This window comes from Mustela putorius, unplaced genomic scaffold, assembly GCF_011764305.1.
Source record: "Mustela putorius furo isolate JIRA1106 unplaced genomic scaffold, ASM1176430v1.1 tig00537248_pilon_pilon_pilon, whole genome shotgun sequence".
NCBI lineage: Eukaryota > Metazoa > Chordata > Mammalia > Carnivora > Mustelidae > Mustela > Mustela putorius.
Genome location: NW_025422387.1, coordinates 942,504 through 964,676, shown reverse-complemented (window position 1 = coordinate 964,676; position 22,173 = coordinate 942,504). Strand labels below are relative to the sequence as shown.

At 49.3% G+C, this 22,173-nt stretch overlaps 1 protein-coding gene across 1 annotated transcript in view; it reads left to right on the top strand.

Annotated features, from left to right (window-relative positions):
- The window catches only part of TMEM132C (transmembrane protein 132C), a 288,038-nt gene that overhangs the window by 91,002 nt on the left and 174,863 nt on the right, over positions 1–22,173 (top strand). The window contains exon 2 of the mRNA XM_045073630.1: positions 11,389–12,277. Coding sequence (XP_044929565.1) covers positions 11,389–12,277 — 889 coding nt within the window. The remainder of the gene's footprint in view (positions 1–11,388; positions 12,278–22,173) is intronic.

Genomic DNA, 22,173 nt, shown 5'->3' with positions numbered 1-22,173 from the left:
TTCGTGTGTGGTATAAGGAAATGGTCCAATTTCATTTTTCTGCATGTGGCTGTCCAATTTTCCCAACACCATTTATTGAGGAGGCTGTCTTTTTCCATTGGACATTCTTTCCTGCTTTGTCGAAGATTAGTTGACCATAGAGTTGAGGGTTTATTTCTGGGCTCTCTGTTCTGTTCCATGGATCTATGTGTCTGTTTTTGTGCCAGTACCATGCTGTCTTGATGATCACAGCTTTGTAATAAAGCTTGAAGTCCAGAATTGTGATGCCACCAACTTTGGCTTTCTTTTTCAATATTCCTTTGGCTATTCTAGGTCTTTTCTGGTTCCATATAAATTGTAGGATTATTTGTTCCATTTCTTTGAAAAAAATGGGTGGAATTTTGATAGGGATTGCATTAAATGTGTGGATTGTTTTAGGTAGCATAGACATTTTCACAATATTTATTCTTCCAATCCAGGAGCATGGAACATTTTTCCATTTCATTGGGTCTTCCTCAATTTCTTTCATGAGTACTTTATAGTTTTCTGAGTATAGATTCTTAGCCTCTTTGGTTAGGTTTATTCCTAGGTATCTTATAGTTTTGGGTGCAACTGTAAATGGGATTGACTCCTTATTTTCTCTTTCTTCTGTCTTTCTTCTGTGCATTGATTTTATATCCTGACACTTTACTAAATTCCTGTACAAGTTCTAGCAGTTTTGGAGTGGAGTCTTTTGGGTTTTCCATATATAGTATCATATCATCTGCAAAGAGTGATAGCTTGACTTCTTCTTTGCTGATTTGGATGCCTTTAATTTCCTTTTGTTGTCTGATTGCTGAGGCTAGGACCTCTAGTACTATGTTGAATAGCAGTGGTGATAATGGACATCCCTGCCGTGTTCCTGACCTTAGAGGAAAAGCTTTCAGTTTTTCCTCCATTGAGAATGGTATTTGCAGTGGGTTTTTCATAGATGGCTTTGATGATATTGAGGTATGTGCCCTCTATTCCTATACTTTGAAGAGTTTTGATCAGGAAGGGATGCTGTACTTTGTCAAATGCTTTTTCAGCATCTATTGAGAGTATCATATGGTTCTTGTTCTTTCTTTTATTAATGTGTTGTATCACATTGATTGATTTGCAGATGTTGAACCAATCTTGCAGCCCTGGAATAAATCCCACTTGGGGATGGTGAATAATACTTTTAATGTACTGTTGGATCCTATTGGCTAGTATTTTGGTGAGAATTTTCACATCTGTGTTCATCAAGGATATAGGTCTGTAATTCCCTTTTTTGATGGGATCCTTGTCTGGTTTTGGGATCAAGGTGATGCTGGCCTCATAAAATGAGTTTGGAAGTTTTCCTTCCATTTCTATTTTTTGGAACAGTTTTAGGAGAATAGGAATTAGTTCTTCTTTAAATGTTTGGTAGCATTCCCCTGGGAAGCCGTCTGGCCCTGGGCTTTTGTTTATTTGGAGATTTTTGATGACTGTCTCAATGTCCTTACTGGTTATGGTCTGTTCAGGTTTTCTATTTCTTCCTGGTTCAGTTTTGGCAGTTTATATGTCTCTAGGAATGCATCCATTTCTTCCAGTTTGTCAAATTTGTTGGTATAGAGTTGCTCCTAGTATGTTCTTATAATTGTTTGTATTTCTTTGGTGTTGGCTGTGATCTCTCCTTTTCCATTCATGATTTTATTTATTTGGGTCCTTTCTTTTTTCTTTTTGATAAGTCTGGCCAGGGGGTTATCAATCTTATTAATTCTTTAAAAGAACTAGCTCCTAGTTTCATTGATTTGTTCTATCATTTTTTTTATTTCTATTTCATTGATTTTTGCTCTGAACTTTATTATTTCTCTTCTCCTGCTGGGTTTAGGCTTTCTTTCTTGTTCTTTCTCCAGCTCCTTTAGGTGTAGGGTTAGGTTGTGTATTTGAGATCGAGAAAGATTTTTTAAACAATGATTCTAATATGGGAGAATTCTATGAAATGTCCATTTCAGTGTCTGTCAATAAAGTTTTATTGGCACAGGGACACAGTTGTGTGTTTACCCTGGTCTCTGGTTGCCTTCACAATACAACAGCAGGGCTGAGGGGTTGCAGAGACCACTTGGCCTATAAAGCCCAAAATATTACTATCTTGAACTTGATGGAAAAAGCATGCACATCTCTTCCTTAGATGATGCCCAAAGCCAGTAAGTTCCATTTGGACAAAGCCAAATGGTACCATTTTAGAAGCTTTTGCTGAAAGAAAACAATGAGGCACAGGGGATATTCATTGGTCATCCTAATGGGGAGTGTGGTGGGGAAGCAAGATGGACAATGTGTTCATGCAAGACTCCCTCTTTGTCATAAAGACCCACTCCCACAGTCCTCTACTATGCCCGCTATTGCTGGCCATTTCTGGGGATCTCACCCATAGTTCAGGGATGGATGACAGCATTAATGGGGTGAGCTGGTCCCTCATTTGCCTTTGGAGAGAAAAGAATTTGCTTTCCTGGTTTTCTTAGGAGGGAGGGCATTTCTTTCCCAGAAGCCCCAGCAAACCCCTCTTCATAGCTCATTGGTCCCCATTGGTCCAGGACATGGGTCCCCAACATCAACACTCTTGACCTTTGGGGCCAGATGAATCTGTGTTGTGGGATGATACTGCCCATGGAGATGTTGAGCAATATCTCTGGCCTCCACCCATGAGATGGCACTAACATCTCCCCCACCAAAGACGCCAAACAAAAATGTCCCCAGACAGTGTCGAATGCCACCAACACCCCCCTCCCCACTTCGCCCCTTATTTGCAAAACCACTGGTGTAGACAGATGCATAACTGAACTCGTTGCTGGAAACAGGTTTGGAATTACCCATTTGGTTTAAATGAGGGATTTATGGCAAACATGACATCAGGGGCTTTATTTGGCCCCTCACCTGTTTTTGTAGGGCCCACGTCTAAGAATAGTTTTCGCATTTGTCAATGGCTTTGTAAGTACCCGTGTAATATTGATTTTGCCTCTCAGCCTGCAAAACCCAAAATATTTACTCAAAGTCCCTTTCAAAGAATTTTTGCCAACCCCTGGATTAGACCAGAGGTCTCAACCCTTCCCTGTATACAGCATAAAATTAAATTTGTAAACTTTTTAAAAAAGATTTATTTATTATTTATTAGAGAGAGTGTATGGTGGGGAGGGGCGGAGGGAGAGGGACAAAGAGAACCCTATGCAGAGTCCCCGCTGAGCACAGAGCCTGGTGCAGGGCTCGATTGATTCCAAGACCCTGTGATCATGACCTGAGCCAAACTCAAGAGTTGGAAGCTCAACTGACTGAGGCACCCAGGTACCCCTAGATTTGGAAACTTACAGCCTATTTATGCATACATGTAAAAACAAATCCACATAGTGCCCTGTTCTAAACAGGAAAAACATGAGCAGAATAATCTGTAACAAAATTGTATCTTAAACATGTCCGGGAAGACCAGATGTTAGGAGCCAGGTACCAGCCCTGTGTTTGGAGTCCCATGCATGGGTCAGCCACACATCCTCACTGCTGTGGACAAACTTGGGACCTCTTGCATTCACAAATTGACTGGGCATGGCTGATGACATTTTCCAAAAGGAGAAGCCCTTCTTCACTAAAGTTCTATCAAATCAAAGTACAATTTTGGCCCAGTAGTTGTAACTCATATACGAAATTCCTGCCCCTTGCTCTCTGTTTTTGTAGCTGTTGGAGATAGCTTATTGGCTTGGGTACACAGAGGTGTTTTCCCACCCTTGTGAGTATCCAGTGGGACCCCAGACGTCACACCAGCCTGGACACTTGTGCATCTATTGGGATTGTCTCCTGCCCTGTAGGAAGTCTCACACAGCTGGACCCCACTCCCTACATGCCCGTGGGATCCTCCCTCCAACCCTTGTCATAACCAGAAATGCCTCCAAGGTCCCCCAAATACCATGTGTGCTGGGCTGAAGAGCCCCCGCTTCTAGAACCTACTAATATGTGACCTTATATGACCAAAAGGACTTTCCGAGTGTGATTAATTTGAGGATTTGAGATGGGATTTATTTATTTTTCTTTTTAAAAAATTTCTTTCTTTTATTTCTTAATTAAACATTTTAAATTTAAATTCAATTAATTAAAATATAATGTATTACTGGTTTCAGAGGTAGAGGTCAGTGATTCATCACTCTTACATAATACCCAGCACCCATGATTTCACATGACCTCCTTATATCAGTGAGATCATAGGATAATTGTCTTTCTTTGATTGACTTATTTTCATTAGCATAATACCCTCTAGTTCCATCCACATCGTCTCAAATGGCAAGATTTCATCTTTGATGGCTGTGTAGTATTCCATGGTATAGATATCCCACATCTTTATCCATTCATCTCTTGCGGAACATCTAGGTTCTTTCCATAGTTTGGCTATTGTGGATATTGCTGCTACATTTGTATCTTTAGGGATAAATACCCAGTATTGTGATTGCTGGGTCATAGGGTAGCTCTATTTTCAACTTTCTGAGGAACCTCCATGCTGTTTTCCAGAGAGGCTGCACCAGCGTGCATTCCCACCCACAGTGTAGGAGGTTCCCCTTTCTCCGAATCCTCACCAGCATCTGTCATTTCCTGACTTGTTAATTTTAGCCATTCTGTCTGGTGTGAGGTGGTTTGAGATGGGATTTAATCACAGGGGTCCCCATGAGAGGAAGGCAGGAGGTCAGAGGGACCTGACTTTTGGGCTTTGAGGACGGAGGAGCCAAAGACTGCCTGTGCCTCTCAGGCACACTCTCTCCTGAACTTGCTGCAAGGAACATAGCCTTGCCCACACTTTCACCTCGACTTTTGACTGGTAGAACTATAAAAAATGATCTCTCATCATTTTAAACTGTGAAGTTTAGGTCATTTATTCCAGCAGCAATGGGGAACCAATACACCAGCTCACAGGGGAGACCCTCCCTTAGGGTAAGCCGTAGGGGAAGGCTGGCTGGAGCCTGGAGCCCCCTGTAGATCTGGGGTCCAAGTCATACCCAGGGACAGAGAGGAGCGGTACAGGGCCACGGCCGGGGGGCGGGGGGACGGTTAGGGATACCAACCGCAGCCACAGGGACCCCACAGGGACCCCACAGGGACCCCCCCACGCTACTTGCCAAACTTGACTTCAGGAAGTATACATGCAGTGCAGGTAAAACATTGCATTTTAAATCTATGGCTCTCCCTAGTAAATATTTCCAGGGTGTGTGCATACTCAAGACACTATTCTCATGCTGATGGAGTCCCAGCTTCCAGGTCTTTTACTGAGTTTGTCTTTGAAAGGCGTAAGTCTTTTGCTCTCCTGGGGCTGGGGTAGCAATGGGGCCACACTCAGGCTGATGATGGAGTTCTCCCGCAGAAAGGGAGGGGGGGTTCCCGGCAGGGGCCCAGAGGGGGAGATAAGTACCGGCTCTTTTAGAGGACCGCTTCTCTGTTCCAAAATTGCAAACCACGCTGTGTAATTTCAGTAAAGGATATTCAGGCGTTGTTCAGAAGAGGCATTGAAATCAAATAATCCATTTATCAAGGTGCCTTTTGTTTCAAGAAAAAAGAAACAATGCGCCATATTTAGCAGAGAGAGACAGCATGTGTCTGGAGAATGTTAATAAATCACCCACCAGGAGAGGGGGAAAAAAATCTCAGAACACTCGGGTCGGTTTGGGTTTCAGGGAAGCAGCAAGCAGCGGTGACTTGGGAGAAAATCCCATCCGGGTTTTCCTTGAGGTGGATAGGGGCAGGCAGACTCTGCCTAAGACGGTGGGGGAGGGTTGGGATCTGACACTGGGTGGGTCAGTGGGAGGTGTCCGTGGCCCCGTGGCCCCTGGGCTCGTGGAACGGCCTGCCCGCCACTCTTGGTGCCAGACTCTTCCTCGCACAGAAGGCGCCCGTTCCTCTCCACATCTCTGTGGCCTTGAAAACGTGCTACTCTACCTTTCCAGCACGACTGAAACCATGGTGAGAGGAACCGGGCTCAGAAGGTAAGAATTTCGAGCAGCAGCAGCCTTCCCGGCGCTCGGCCCGTTCTGTCCGGGGTACTTTGCGTATTGCCTTCTGGGGCTTCGTGGTGCTATGAGGATGCTGAGGGCCCTTGTGGGGCTTGGTCGGTGAAGCGTCTGCCTCCGGCTCAGGTCGCATTCCCCGGGTCCTGGGATCCAATCGCACTTTGGGCTCTTGCTCAGTGGGGGCCGGCTTCTCCCTCTCCCACTCCCCCCGCTTATGTTCCCTCTCTCACCCTCTCTCTCTGTCAAATAAATAAATAAAATCTTTTTTAAAAAAAAAAGAGAGAAAGAAAGAAACGAGGATGTTGAAGCTCAGAAGTTTAAGGTATTTGCCCCAAAAAACCCCAAAACAACAACAACAAAAAACAATAACAACGAAATCTTTAGTACATGGTAGAGCAGGGATTCCTTGGATTTCGTGTGACATCAGGAAGACCCTTAACCCACAAGGATAGCTTTCCCCTCCCTGCTTGGAAGAGGGTTTGGCCAGAATCTTTCCTCTGTCTCGTCTGTACCCTGGATGCACTTACGAACACCTCGCCCGGGAATCAGCTTGGACCAGGCTTCCTCAGCCTCGGCTCTCGTGACATTTAGGACTGGACAGACTTTGTGGTAGGGACCTGTCCTGTTGGCATCCCTGGGATCCGGTCTCTGGATGCCAGGAGCTCCCCCAACCCCGCTTGTGAGACCAGAAAGGTTTCCTTACATTACCAGGCATCTCTCGGGGACCAAATCGCCCTGAGTTGAGGACCCTTTGCATAGCTTAAAACAATACCACTTACGCATTTGGGTGATTCCAGTGATTTTTTTTTTCTTTTTTGTAGCGTTCAAATGCACTAACTTTCCTAGGTGTTTGGTTTCCTGTTTGTAAAATGAGTGGATATGTGCTTTTTTTTTTAAATCTCTCAGGCAATGCTTTAAAATCAAACGCGGGCTGTAGAACCAAATACGGTGGGAACCCCTCCCCTCTGATTGTCTTTGAAAGGCACATGTTGGTTTTTACATTCTCCAGTTGAAGAGGAAAGCAGGAGCTTGGATTTTTACCAAGCCCCTCCTGGGCGTCCAGTGCTCCCTCCCTTCAGAGCAAAGTCCAGCCCCCTCCCACGCCCCCAGACCGCCTCCCTGCTCCTCGCAAGCCGAGGCCCCAACCTTCTCCTGGAGGGGTCCTCTCTGCAGTCTGGCCAAGCTCCACCACCCAGCCCAGAGAGAACCAGCTCCTAAGAACCCATCCCCGTCACCACATCCACAAGTGAGCGTCGTGATGGAGGTGACATGTCCCACGAGCCCAAAGGGTCACTTCCCCCAGCGTTATTCTGTCTGGGTGCTAAGTGACACCGAGTTCTCCTAGGTTCACTATCTCAGAATCTCAAAAACTCAATTTCCGGCGGCAGCCCTGCTGTAGAGTTCTCCAGTGAGCAAGTGACGGAGGACACAATTTCCCCAGCACTGACAGGCGACACAGATAAAGAAAATGGATAAACAGGAGGGCAGATGGCGAATGAACGTGCCGTCAATGGGGAACCTAGATAAAAAGGTCCAGCTGTCCCCGGCGCCTCCGTTCCCTCTCCCGTGGCCTTAGGAAACCGGCATCGCACTTTCGCAGGGTGGTTGTTTCAGATCAATAAAAACGACCAAATAATCCTATCTTCTGCAGAGACAGTGTGAGCAGATCCACGAGGATTTGAGGGGGCATATTTGGCCTCTACGGGTCCCAGCAGCCAGGAGATCATTCCCTAGCAATCAGCAGACAAAGTGTCAGGAGAGAAAGAAATGCAGGCACAGCTGGCAATCTCCTCTGCTTCCATCATCCCCTGGATCAAGGGATGAAGTTGAGTTGAGGTGATGGACAGACTCACAGCCTGGAAGGGTGGCAGTGGGCCAGGTCCTGGGGGAGCCATTCTCATGGGGCTGCCTGGACGTGGCATGAAGCCACCCGAGTCTCACAAATGAGATAGCCATTCCCTTCTCAATTCTCTTTAAATTATTCTAATGTCATCAAGGAGGGAGTCTCATTTTGGTGTCACTGTATCTCGAGGTCCTCACACACAGGAATGTGCCCCCCACCCCCATTTAACAAAGAAATGGCAAATGTCCAGCACAGAGCCATAGACTGGCAACAATTGGGGTCATGGGATCCTGTGTTTTTATTTACGCTGCAATTCTGTAAACACATGCATTCATTAATTCACTGGTGTTGGATCAACTATGTAATAAAGTATTAATTATTGATAAAAAAATCATTGATTGATTATCAATGCATAAACATCTGGCTGATGTCATGAGAGTAGTGTCTGAATGCCTGGTGCTGGGGAGACACTGTCTTCAGTTGGAAGCGTTGTGCGTGGAGCGAGATGTTCTTTGCTATCATGGGAATGCGTGCGCTCAGTAGCGTCTCGTTTTTTGGAGACCGTGTTCTTAGAGCAGTTTTAGATTCACAGCAAAATTGAAAGGAAGGCGCAGAGAGTTCCGGCGTATCCAAAGTCCGTGGTCTACGTTACAGGTCACTTTTGGTGTTGTCGGTTCTGTGGGTTTGGACAAATGTATAATGACACATGTCCACGGTTGCGGTATCGTATAGTGTTTTCACTGCCCTTAAAATTCTCTCTGCTATATTCATTGGCCAAAATGAATCACACAACCAGCATAGATTCAAGGAGGCCGATCGACTCTTTCTCTTGAATGGAAGACCATAGAGCCACATGCAAAAGGTGTAGATACAGAAGGAGAATTGGGGCTAATTTTAATTGCTCTATACAACTTCTATTATATCCCATATATCTGACTCTATCTACCTATTTATCTATTTACTTATGCACGCATCCACCCATCCATCCATCCATCCACCCTTCTGTCCATCCATCCATCCATCCATCCACCCTTCTGTCCATCCATCCATCCATCCATCCACCCCTCTGTCCATCCATCCGTCCGTCCCTCCCTCCATCCATCCATCCATGGAAACTGAAAGTCCCAGGAGGTAAGAACTTGGTCAAGATCCAATGATGGCTGAGTAGGTCAACCCTCAATGCCTCCGTGAACAAGCTTCATGCCCTTAACCACCATTCTAGACCCTTGTCTAGAACCTTTCTTCACCTTGTCTGTCTCTTCTTCCTAACATTAAATCTCTCATGAACTGAACAACTCAGAACCGGGTTCAGCAGGAAAGTAAGACCGAGGCACTTTTTCCTCTGTGAGAAGGAGAAGGAGTGACCTACTTAAATATGGGAGAATCCTGAGAAAGGAGACAGCAGGAAAGCAAGCCCACTCCAGCTTTATTTTATAGAAAACAAGCTCAGCATTTACTAAAACATAAGAGATTCATATTTTAGGCTTTTTTTGTGGGGGGGGACCCAAAAGTAGCAAAAATGAATCTGTGCACACAGGGAGAATGAAGAACGGAGAAAAGGCTTGTTGGCCGTGCTTCCCATGATGGAGTGTATCCTTCCCTGCTCCTTCAGGACCCCATCTCCAAACAAACCAGTCTCTAAATAGCCACACTTCAAGGTGTAAGAGCTTTTTTTGGAGAGGGACAAGAACACAGGAGCAAAACATCTGATGTGGCTATTTAGTTTGGTTTTTACAAAATATTCTAAGTTGCTTAGATGGACGTGGAGCCAGTGATCTTTCTGGGATGTTCTGCGTTGGCAGAGGATGTGGAGGGTGATTTCACCTGGTTCTGGAAGGAGAGGGTTAAAATGGACGTGCAGACACATCCCTCAGAGAGAGAGGGGGATCACCCTTGCTCCTGGGGGCCTCAGAACAAAGCCTCTGGCAGAGAACAAGGGAGGGTGCTGTTTCTTTGAAAAGCCATCTTGACAACCCAAGCCCGTTTGGCCAGCAGCACCAGGGAAGGCAGCTTTGATCTGCTAGCCAGTGTCCCTGCTGGGAGGAGGATTAGGGGAGCTTCCAGAGGAGAGACACACAGGCCTCCCCAGATGCTAGATGGGCTGAAGGCCAGCGGGGGAGGGTGGAGCTGCTGGAGGAGAGGCAGCTGTATGAATGGGGGCCCACTTGCATTTCTGGGCTGGTTTTCAAAGACAAGGGCATGGCTGTGGGCTCTGGGGGGCTTTACAAAGTCAGCCATTGGGCACTTGAACCTCTTTGCCCTGTGCGTGTAGCAAGTCCTCAGTGAGCCTCCCACAGTGTAAGAGGAAGCTAAGGGAACCTTCGAGCGGCAAGGAGCCTGCTGGTCATACGGCTGTCCACGTCTGCGTTGGACCGAGGAGGGCAGGAAGGCAGGGGTGATGCTCTCGCCTGTCTGAGCACTGAGTTCCAGCCTCCAGGGCAAGGACGGCTCCCAGGCTGTGGATTCCCGTCGGGGTTTTGCAACTCAGATGCACCTGCACTGATACAAGCAGGTAACAGAATCGAGCCCCGTGGCCTGCCGAGTGACCTCTCCCCTTACTGCCAGGTGGACATGACACCTAGAGGTTGCCAGGTCCTCGGATGTGTAAAGAGAAGCTGGAAACTCAGATACTTCCCAGTTGTTCAAGATGGTTCCATTCTTAGCGGTCTTCTAAAATACCGTGCATCAAATAGAGCCCATCCCCAGGCTGGTTCGTGTGGTGTAAGCGAGCAGTTTGGAGTATCTCCCAGGGCACCATGTTTCCTTTTGACTTAATGAATTTGTTGTTATGCAGAAGACTTTTAAAAAATTTTTACATAGGCAAGTTTATCACTTTTTTAAAATTGCCTTTGGGTTTTGAGTCATCATTAGAAAGGTTTCCCTGCACCCAGCTCCTAAAGGAGTTCATCCCTTATCTTCTTTTAGTACTGGAAAAATTTTATTTCCTTATGTGTAGATCTCTGATTCACTTGACCTTTATTCTTGTGTATGGTGTGAGGTATGGATCTAATTGTATCTTTTTTTTTTTTTAATGTTGTATCTTTTGATTCAAGTGGCTAGCCCTTTGTCCTAGTAGCATTTATGAGAAACTCTCTCTCTGACTCATGACTTGGGGGGTGTCTTTATCACATGCTACGTTTCCAGGCACACGTGAGTTTGTTTACGGACTCATCCATTCCATTGGTCTGTTTTCCTCTCCATGTATCCGTGCCATCAAAATGCTTTAAACTCATGCAAATTATTAATAAACATCCGAACTCCACACTCGTGGGTATCTTGCCAGCTTTCTGCTCGGTGGCATTATGAAATCATCCCTGTTGAATCATTCTGAACGTACGAAAATCTACATTTTCTTGGCTTCAACCTAATACAAGTGTGTAACTAGCATATGGTCCTCTACTGGCTGATCCCAGGAGACCATAGACATTCTGGCCACGTGGGCTTTGAAATGTTCCTCCTCATTTCTAAATTGCTTATGGACCTGCTGCCCGAGGAGTCCAGCAATAACCCCGTCTTTGTCCTTTCCTTTTCTTTCTCTGCCCCCTGCAGTGATCGAGGGCCGGGGAGTCACAGACAACGTGCCGCGGTTTTCTTCTCTGCCACCCTTCCTGCCCGTGAGCTACCGCATCCTCGGAGCGGAGACCTCCTTCTTCCTGAAGGAGGCCCACCAGGACGTCATGCGCAACTCCAGCCTGCACACCAGGGTGGAGTCCTTCTTCACCTACAAGGCCAAGAGGCCCCCGGTCCTCAACGCCAGCTACGGGCCCTTCTCCGTGCAGAAAGTCGTGCCTCTGGAGCTGATGGTCACTTCGAACTTTCTAGGTCCAACCAGTAAGTTCGGTCTCAACTGGAAGCTGAAGGCACACATCCTGCGGGACAAGGTGTACCTGAGCCGGCCCAAGGTGCAGGTGCTGTTCTACCTGCTGGGCCGGGACTGGGCAGCCCCGAGCCCCGGCGAGAGGCTGCCATGCCTGCGCCTGTTCGCCTTCCGCGAGACCCGGGAGGTGCGGGCCGGCTGCCGGCTGCAGGGGGCCCTGGGGCTGTGCGTGGCCGAGCTGGAGCTGCTGGCCGCCTGGTTCGGGCCCCCCAGCGTGGTGGCCGGGAGGAAGAAGGCACCCGGGCCACCCGAGGGGAGCCCCGTGGAGCTCTACTACTCCGTGCAGCCGGGGGACGCCCGCGGGGACTGTGCAGATGGCGACATCCGGAAGGGTAATGCCATCCGGCCGGGGAAGGACGGGCTGGACGAGGCCGTGCCCCACCTGCAGAGGATCGGTGCTGTGAGCCTCTACCGGGCCCAGGACACGGCCCAGCTCAGCGAGCTGCGTCTGGACAGCAACGTGGTCATCTGGTTGCCCTCTCGGCCGGTCAAACAAGGAGACGTGGTCACTGCCTACGTCACCGTGGCCAGCAATTCCACTGTGGACCTCTTCATCCTGAGGTAGGTGCCTGGGCTGGCCCCGGGCAGTCCTGCGTGGGCCTCGTGTGCGGTGGGGCTGGACGTCTGGGGTCTTGCTACCTTCGGGGGACCCTCCGGCTTCACAGTGAAGCCCAATTCTGCAGCTGCCCATGGGCACTAAGTGATGCCTCTCACATCGTGGGTTAGGGGTCGGGGGAAGGGGGCCAGAAACTGCATCCAAAAGAAGCAAGGGTGAACGAATCTCTCTCTCTCGCTCGCTCACTCGCTTGCTTTCTTTGACATTGAGTTGTCCTTGAACTTGGAGAGGGATGCAATTTCTCTCTAGCTTTGAATTCTTCTGTAGATACACGGGTACTTGTTGCGTGATTGAGAGTCTGTTTTTGCAGACCCCAAGAAGAGACATAGGGTTTACGACATTTATGGTATTTTTACCTCGGGTGTGTGTGTGTAAAAAGGCAAGGGGGCGCCCTTTAACAAAAAAAGTTCGCGAGGTTGAATGTTGCCAAGTCAGGGCTGGGGGAACATCCGTTCCTGAGCACGATTAAAGGAGTGTGTCCAACGGAAAAAACATCATGTGGCGGTATTCCTTCTCCTAAAAAGAGAAAGAACAGAAAGTAAATTGAAATGACAGAATAACCCCCCTGTCATCACGGTTGCTGACTCAGGAGACTTCGCAAGGTCTAATAGGGCAGCTCCATCATTGTGAGACGCTTTTGAGGTTGGTCCGGGAGCGTCTGGTTTCCAAGGGTTATTAACACTGGAGAAAAGCCATGTATGGAGAATCCTCTTAAAATGCAGACCAGGATTTCATAATAAGGAGAAAATATTTGGGACTTGTTTAAAAGATAAAGATGATAAAAATCATGCCCCCCCCCCATTCTAGTGCAGAAGGACTGGGGTCATGATTACAGCTCTGCCTTGTTTTCTTTCTTAAAACAAATAGTGAATCATGCATTGAGTGAGTTGCTTGAGAAAATATCTGCGAAATAGAATGATAGCATTCTATCGTGTATTTCTTTTTAAGTTCTGTTGTATAGGGTCAAGAACGGTCAGCTTTGAAGGGTCTGTGTTTGTTTCACAAAATGCACTCCAAGGTTTCAGTGCTTCTCAAGGCGTCTCTTCATCCTTCAGATTCGAACAGTGCTCTTCTAGAATGCATGTCCGGTCCCCATCCTTGTCATGCACTCTTTCAACTTTTAAGTGGACTCCCTGGACCTGATCCTCGCTCACCCGTGTGTTCTGGGTAGGATCGAGGACTTCTACGTCTTCGTGGTCCCTGATGTCATAAAATCCTCGATCATTCAGAGGATTCAAAGTTTGCCTTGCAGGGACTCCTGTGACGTCTGCACTCTCAGCCTCAGTGGCCAGCCAGGCACCAGCTGACTGTGAGAGGAGGGGCGGCCCTCCCCCTCAGGGCGCCGGTGGCTTGATGCAAGCGTCAACCTATAACGGGGCCAGGAGAGCAAATGTTCAGATCGGAGGGTCTGGGTTTTGCTTCCTCCTGCCTTGGCTGGGAGGGACACTGATCCGCAAGGTTTGAGTGTCGGTTTCCCTGGGTCCCTCGGCACCCTCAGCTTCCGATCATTTCATTGTACAATAAATATACACAGCCCTGACTTTGGAAAGTAGATGCAGAAGACCAGGAGGGCACCACCACCACACGTCACGCTTCCCGAGTCATCATTCTCTCCTTCGGACTTGGACTGAGCCTTAACTTTGCTTTCAGAAACGCGGGCTCTGTGGTCCACCCGGGGCGGGTTTGAGTGAGTCACCGGGTGCCTGGGTCCCAGGAGGTATGGGCCTTCAGCTGCTGGGGGAACCCCCAGATCTGCTTCATTGGACAGGTGGGGCTGTTTTCTGTATTTGCCATCATCTCGGGCAGGAACGGCGGTGAGGACCAGCTCCCGCACCAGCTGGCTCCGCTCTGAGCCTGGCTCCTGTACTTACTTGGCTATGGGACTGTGGGCAGCTCAGCCGACCTCCACGTACCTCTGTCCCCTTGTCCCCACATCAGATGGCCTCATGGCACCTCCTGCTGAAGGGGTAGGAAGCCCCCAAGGGCCACTATTTATTTGTAAGTTGCTTCTGACAGCATCTGGTCCATAAAAGTGTGTCTGTGAACATTGACTATCACGAGGAGGGGTTGTATTTAAACATCCATCACTACTTCCCTAAGCGCTGACTTCTGTTTTAACAGTAAAAGGACTCCGTGCCTTGCGTAAAACCATACCCACCAGGTCTGTTCTCAATGCCATATTGATCCCTGCCTCGCCGTGATTTTGTTTAAAGAGCAAAACTGTTTTGTTTTGTTTTATAATGACAAGGACTTTGGAGCACAGAGGGCGATGGTGGCGTGGTTCCGGGGTCGGTGTTGCGCAGGGCCAGAACAGCAGCAGCCTTCCCGAACGTTCCAAACACAGACCCGAGGCCTGGGGGAGAGGTGGAGGGGACGTGGGGTCACGACGGGAGGCAGAAGGAAGCCACTGCCATTTCCTTCCAGAGAACATAGTTAATTGTAACTTAGTTAAACATAACGTTCGCTTTTCAATGAATTGTTTCGAGGATAAAATACGCACTAAGAGGAAGGACACAGACGCAGGCAGACAGTGAATTCTATGGGAGGGCACGTGCCTACGGGACCTGCGTGCCTGCAGTGGCCTCCAGCCGTGGCCGTGGGGTGGACTGCAGGGAAACCCGTCTCGCCCGTCGTGGGGACCTTTCTACCGAGAAATTCGGGGGGCTTGCAGGAGACCTTCAAAGACCTCTCCTGTGAGATGCAGAGGCATTCTCCTTTGTCACCTTGCACAGTGGCTTTAATGACAAGGCTCTATTTGGAGACCGCCAGGACTTTTTAGGAATTTTTATAGGGAGCCGGTAGCCCATTTGGGAGCCTGGCCTAGGCCTCCTTTATAAGATCATTTTCACGAATGATGCTGTCTTCCACAGGCCCAGGGAAGCAGCTTTTGGCTTTTGGCTCACAACTTCGTGTATTTAATTCAAAGGTGTCAAGGTGTGGAAAGTTGACGCTTTGTTTTCCGTAGTCATAGCGATTTCGGAAAACTATGGGAGAAAATAAGAAATCGTGATCGCCAACACAGATGAAAAACGCATAACCAGATGTGTTTCATGGACACGTCGAAGTGTGTCCACTCATGGGCGTTAAGCCCCTTGGTGTGGAGCAAAGATCCAGCAAATATTTATGGATTTCGTGCTACCAAAACTAGATCACAGACGTTCCTTTTCCTGGATGTTTCCCTTCATTCCCAACTGAGGCTTCTTGAAATAAACTTCGAGATTCTTACGGCAAGCAGAGGCATGACTTTCTATTCCAAGGGCTTCCAGAATATACCGACAATCAGAAAATCACATTACCACCCCCACGTGCCTTGACGTCATGAAGGCCTCGGGGCGTGGGGGATGGCACTTGCCCCAGACCCCTGCCTCTTCAAAGCTCTGTGGTAGACGGAGTTTGCATGACTTCTTCTGCTTGGGACCGATGTTCACTTTAGCTCGGCTGGTCCTGACCTCGCAGGCCACTAGGGGAGGGAGCTGGGGAGGCTCCTGCGTCTTGACCTCATCACTGAGTAACCAGAATTGATGTCTACAAGGCAAAGGGGGTGGCTCAGGGTCCTCCGCACCCGAGAATGGGCTGAATTTGCAGTGTCCAAAGTTCAGGGGGAAAAAAAAAACAAAAGTAGTAAAACCAATGAATCACTGAAGTTTATTGTGAACACACCAAAAGGCCAAGTTTGCATGCCGGGAACCCTGGAAGCAAAGCCTGGAATGAGGCTCAGAATTGAGAGTTCTGTGCGGGGCGGGGGAGGTCCTTGCATATGTGTTAGGAAACAGGCAGGTCCCAGAGCCCAGAGGCAGGGACTGACTATTCTTCCCGGACATTGTTTACAATATGAGAATTTTCTTCAATGAAAGGCAAAGGGATAGGGGTGACCTCCTATCAACTCAGGAGAACAATTTAAGTCTTGCTCGTGATTTTCCGAGGGATAAGTGAGCAACGACCCAGGTCAGGTTGGCCTCGCTTGTCTTGCCAAACAAGCTGAATTAAGCTTTGCTTGCATGACGAAACTGGATTTGTCAGCACAAGGAATTTTCAAGGCTGGGCTCTGTGGCTTGCGTGTGATTTTGACATCCTCTCTGCTTTGGGTCTGTCCCCTAGCGAACTGAGAGTGTGAGCGGCTTGTACGGCGTTCCCATCGCTACCCCTGATAATGCAGCCGGGCTGAGTGTGCGGACACACGAGTGGTTGGATCACTGAGTTCCCCAAGGTGTCGGATCCCGATGGACGTCATTTGAGGCATGAGTGACCATTAAGGGGCATTTAAAACCCTTGAGAGGACACAGAGGTCCATCAGACGACCTGAGGACAATAAGTGGCCAAAAGTAGATTCCCAGAAAGCGAGATCTAACCAACGAAGCGACTCCAGTGTATATAATCAGACTCAGGTTTTATCTGCTGACGTCAATCCACAACATGAAGTATCAGCAACCATCTCTCCTCAAGATCATTTAGGGCCCAATGTGCACAAGAATGGTTTATTTCAGGAGACAATCCTGTAAGTCAGGAGTAAGCCAGGTCTCTGTCTGACGGGAGCTAGCCGCCGTTGAATAAGAGACATCTCTTTGGAAATGTAAAGAAAGCAATGGTGGACGATCCGAGTGGATTCTCAGCAGCCAGTCGATTAAATCTCTAGCCTGGAGTTGGAAGCATCTTCACACGGTGGAATGAGGTTGGTGCCTTCAGTCCCCCATGGAGGGGAGAGGGTCCCCCCCAGTTGGCAGTTTGATCCTTTGATGATGTCGTGGGCGTTCCCACCCAGCAGCGGGCACGAAGGTTGTCCGGACACGTTCTGCGTGCGATTTTCCTGAAGTTTACACGAAGGTCACAAAGCCTCGGAGACGATTCACAGGGAGAGTCTGATCATGGGCACGTCCTAGTTTTCCATATGAAAGACAATGCTTATTATTTCATTTTTATCACAGACACAGTAAATCTCATTGGTTTGTAAAAAAAAAAAAAAAAATCAGTCTAGTCTCATTGAATGGGATTACTGATGTCCGTGTAGGAAGGATACTGATGCTATGTCTATTCACAGATATGATATTTTTTCAGTAAAAAGTCTAGTCATAGCCAAGGGGTGGCAGGGGCTTTCTAAGGTCAACCTCTGTTTTTTAAAAGTGTCTGATGGGGGCGCCTGGGTGGGTTAAAGTAGGTTAAAGCCTCTGCCTTCAGCTCAGGTCATGATCCCAGGGTCCTGGAGTCGAGCCCCACATCGGGCTCTCTGTTCAGTGGGGAGCCTGCTTCCTCCTCTCTCTCTGCCTGCCTCTCTGCCTACTTGTGATCTGTCTGTCAAATAAATAAATACAATCTTTTAAAAAAAAAAAAGTGTCTAATGACAAGGAATCTCGGGTAGACCTTTAAAGTGCCTTCATGCCGAGAAGCCAGGCTACGGACTTGTCCAGTGGAGTCCCCTTGCAAAGAGAACAGATTCTCATCGAGTCTATTCTAATACATTCATCGTCGTGAAGAATGAGAATATTTCATCCGAGTTTCTGAATTCTGGAGAGATCCCGTTGGGAGAAAAGGGGGACATGTTTTCAACCTGCGTTTACAGGTACAGGCTTTAGCAAATGGCTACACATTATAAATGTCTCGAAAGAGAGGAGGAAAGGGGTCCTTTCAATGGAAAAAGAAAGTATTGAAGAGCCTGCCGTGTTTTTAAACGTGGTCATCAGGATTGTAATCCCTCGGTCCGTTCATTCCGTCTCCCGTAGTTAGTCCTTGCTTGTGTCATCTGGGTTAGCAGCTTTATGAATCCTCCCGTTCCCCGTCACCACTGGAGACGTTCTCGCCCGGCTCAGGGTCGTGATCTTAGAGTTCCCGGACACCTGTGTTCTGGAGATCTGGTGGGGGCTTCCCGGGGTCTCTCGGAAGACCAGGGACTTTGTGGTTGTGTGCATATGCCCAGAGAGGCATCAGCGAGAGCAGAACATGAGCGGTGTGTGATGGGAGACTTACCCACCTAGTTGAAGGTCTAGGGGATTCCCCAGGTGTCTGGACTCCCATGGCCCTCGAGTGGTCCTGCTGCATTTCACCAGCCCAGGACCGGCCACCGAGCCGTCCCCCGAGGCAGCTGCCCTCTGCACCAGCCAGCCCCGCACAGAAGCATCCACAGGAACCTCTCCATCTCCGTGTTTGTTCCTTCTCCCGGGATTTGTGAGCTTCCTCGGGGACACCCGACAATGGAGCAGCAGTTTGTAGGGCTGCTCTGCCCTTTCTTGGTTAGGTTTTGTGGCTGGCACCAATAATGCAGCCTTTGGGGCATAAATCCTAAGAGATGGGATCAGGGGAGGGACACTATTTTGTCTACTGTAACAGTCCGTGATTGTAGGGGCAGGATCACAGAAGAAGGGGGCAAAGCAGGTACCCTCCGCCGGGGCACGGACAGCGCTCGGTCACGGGGCTCCTCACTCCTGCGTCCTGTCCCGGTCGGACGGCTGGGTGTGTGCTCATTCTTGCTAAGAACCGGCGTCCCTCGCTCCTGCCCCAACCCAATCCATGCAACGTCCTGTGCCCTTAACAGCCTCTCCACGTTCCCAGCATCTTCCAATAAATAAATGAAAAGGATAAAGGGTGGAAGCAGGGAAGGAAGAGGCTTTTAAAGCGATGAACGAGTGACTTTGCACGCAGGGGTGCTGGGAGAGGTGTTCTTTCTCCAAGCAGGACGCGATGTGTGGGTGGACTCATTCCTAGAAGCTTAATGCATGAGGAAGGAGGGCCCCTGGGGATCGTGGCCTGGCTGCCCCCTCCTCTGGAAGGATTCTGCAACGTGGACCTTTTGTAGGTAAACCCGGTTCCCGGCAGCCCAGGGCGGAGGGCACGGTGCTGTCCCCCCATGGGTGGGCGCCTGTCCTGACTGAAGTCGACCGGGGAGCTGCACGGTCTAGCCCCCTCACACTTCGATTTATCCCAAACATACACAAATGCACAAACACACACGTTCGCAGCAGCACTGTCCACAGTGACCAAAACGTGGAAACAACCCCCGTGTCTGTCGACCGGCAAACGAGTAAACAAGACGCGACCTCCCCGTGTCCTGGGACAGCATGGGGCCGCAGGAGGGACTACTGAGGTCGTGATCCGGGCCACGGCGTGGGTGGGTCTTAAAACCGTGATGCTGAGGGACGAAGCCAGGGACCCACGACTCCGGCCCCCAAGTTGCCGATTTTGGCGAGACCCTAAAAACACGGGCTTTCGGTGCAGTCTCTGCATTTTCGCCGGGGGACAACAGAATCACCATCCAGCATCACCGTGCAGGTCCAGGGAGCTGATGGTGCCCCCGGGCTGAGGTGCCCCTCCTGGTCTAAGTCAAGGCTCAAAGGAGCAGAGTGTATTTTTTTTCCTCAGGCTTCTGTAACCAACTACCCCAAACGGGACGATGTAAAGCATTGGAATCGTGGAGTCTCACGGATCTGGAGATGAGGGCTGATGGTGGGGTGCTGGTTGGGCTGGGCTTCCTCTGGAGGCTGAGGGATCCTTCCCCGCCTCTTCCTCCTCCAGCTGGGGCCTCAGCTCCCGGCTGCATTGCTCCGGCGCTGTCCCCTCTCTGGCCCCCGGCGTCCGTGTCTCAGATCCCCTCGCCTTTCTTGCAATGATCCCATCCGGAGATCTGGGACGAGTTATTCCACAAAGACCCTGTTTCCCAGTGAGGCCACCTTCTGAGGTCGCGCAAGGACATGCCGAGGGGGAGGCCCACTGTCCCACTCACACCGGAGAGGACAGGCGTGCATTCCGGGGCCTTACCCCATGTCATCCAGGGAAGCTTGAACTGCCGTGTGCCCCTCGGCCCCTCCAGCTGCTGGGAGAGCAGAGCTCCCAGTGGGGCTCTGAGCCTTCACCATGTGGAGAACACGCCTTTGTGCCAGGTGAATTTGGGGGAGCTTTTTTTTCTGTCTTTGATCCCCTTTGTGTCCAAGGGTATGGAAAAGCCTGAAAGGCAGATTTCCAGATCCCTGGCTCGCCCCTGGACGATTTGGCTCTTCCGTTCCAACGAGGCATCCATCCTCCAGGGCAGGAATAACCCGACTGTCCCGGACCCATCATTAGGACGAGACCCCAAAACACAGTCGGGTTCGCACTGACTGCAAATCTGGAGGTAATTCAGACAATTCTAGAGTCTCGTTTCCCCACACTCTGCCTAAAATTCATCTCCCCGTTGAATGTCTCCAAAGGAAAGGTTTGTTTTCATTTTGTTCAGCTTGTCATTTTAAATGTATTCTTCTGGAACAGAGAAAAGGAACGATTTTCTTTCTGCTTGGGAAGAAGTGAAGAAATAATGTCTCCTGCCCAGGGCCCCTCCCCAGCTCCCCACAACACGTCTGCGTTGCCAGGCAGCCCGGCTTTGGTGAGACATTCGACTGTTGTGGGAAAAACATTTACACATAAAATCGACTCCAGCTCTCTGAAAAGTGAAAGGAAGCAGAACCTTCCTGACCGGGACCTGCCTCCTTTGTGTGGCATTCTTTAACGGACTTAAGAGTCATCTTAGTTTTCAAAATAAGATAAAAATTTTAAAAAAATAAAATAAAAGGCATCTTCGTTTTCTTTGAACTTTCTGGATCACAGCTCCGTCTGTGCACAAGGCAGGCTCGTCTACCTGGGCATTCTTGGAGAGCGGAGACAGGCTGGGGTGAGTAATCATTACAGTGAGAGTGTGGGATCCTCCAGTGTCCCAGAATACTGGGGCATTTTTTAAGATTTTCATCTTTAAGTAATCTCTACACCCAACTTGGGGCTTGAACTCACGACCCCGAGATCAAGAGTCACACGCTCCACCAACGGAACCAGCCAGAAGCCTCCATACGGGGGTATTTTTTTTTTTTTTTTAAGATTTTAAAATTTATTTTAGAGAGGGAGAGAAGGGGGGAGCCGGAGGCAGAGGGAGAGGGACAAGCAGATTCTGTACTGAGCCCAAAGCAGGATTCGATCCCAGGATCCTGAGGTCATGACCTGAGCTGAAATCAAGTGTCAGAGGCTCTATAGACGGAGCCACCTGAAGTGTTGAGCGGCTGCCATTTTGCGCGGTGTCCTGGCATTACCGCAGGGTTCCTTAATACGGGAAGTGTGGGCCATCCACGTCTTGCAACTCCAAGAGTTATTGGGTGAATTAAAGTCCCGGGTAGGGAGACAAGGCTTGCCTGTTTCTAAAGCATTCCGACTGCATTACCCTTCCTTGTCTGGAAGCTTCTTTGAACCTCGTTGCCGCGTCAGCCCCCATTCCTTGCCTTCCTAGCCACGTCTGGTCTATTTTCTTGTATTTACGAGTCCTCCGTGGCCAGCTGGGCTCCATTCGACTTTCAGAAGGGTGATGTACTTTTTTATTTAGAAAGGAGGGGGTCCTGCGTACGGGGACGTGAAGGCAGAGAGGAGCACGTGGTGTCGGAGGGGAGAGAGGCAGGCTGTGCAGGCCCGGCACCAGCCACTCCTGCAGGTGAGCCCAGTGACCTCGTATCCCCCGTGGCGAGGGTCCCGTTGTCCCTCCCCCTCTGTCCTCTATTCCCAAGGCCTGACCTTGCTACTTGAGCCTGTCTCGTGTCCCCTTGGGCTTTCTTCCTCTGTCCCTTTAGCTCGAAAGCACTAAGGAAGGACCAGCACACTCAGACCCGGAGGGCGGCTGTTGCTCAGGCGGCGCCCCTTGCCAGGACAATGTGTCGGAGAAGATAACGACCATATATCGCATTCCCCTAAAGTGCCAGCATCCTCTGGCGTTTTGTTCTGGTGTTGTCATCCCTTTGGACAAGATTTCCTGAAGAAAGCAGCAAATGACATGGGTTCCTTCCTTCGGCTACCCTTCCAGTGACAAGGGCGGGGTTAATCTTGCTAAAGACGTGTAGACTGAGAG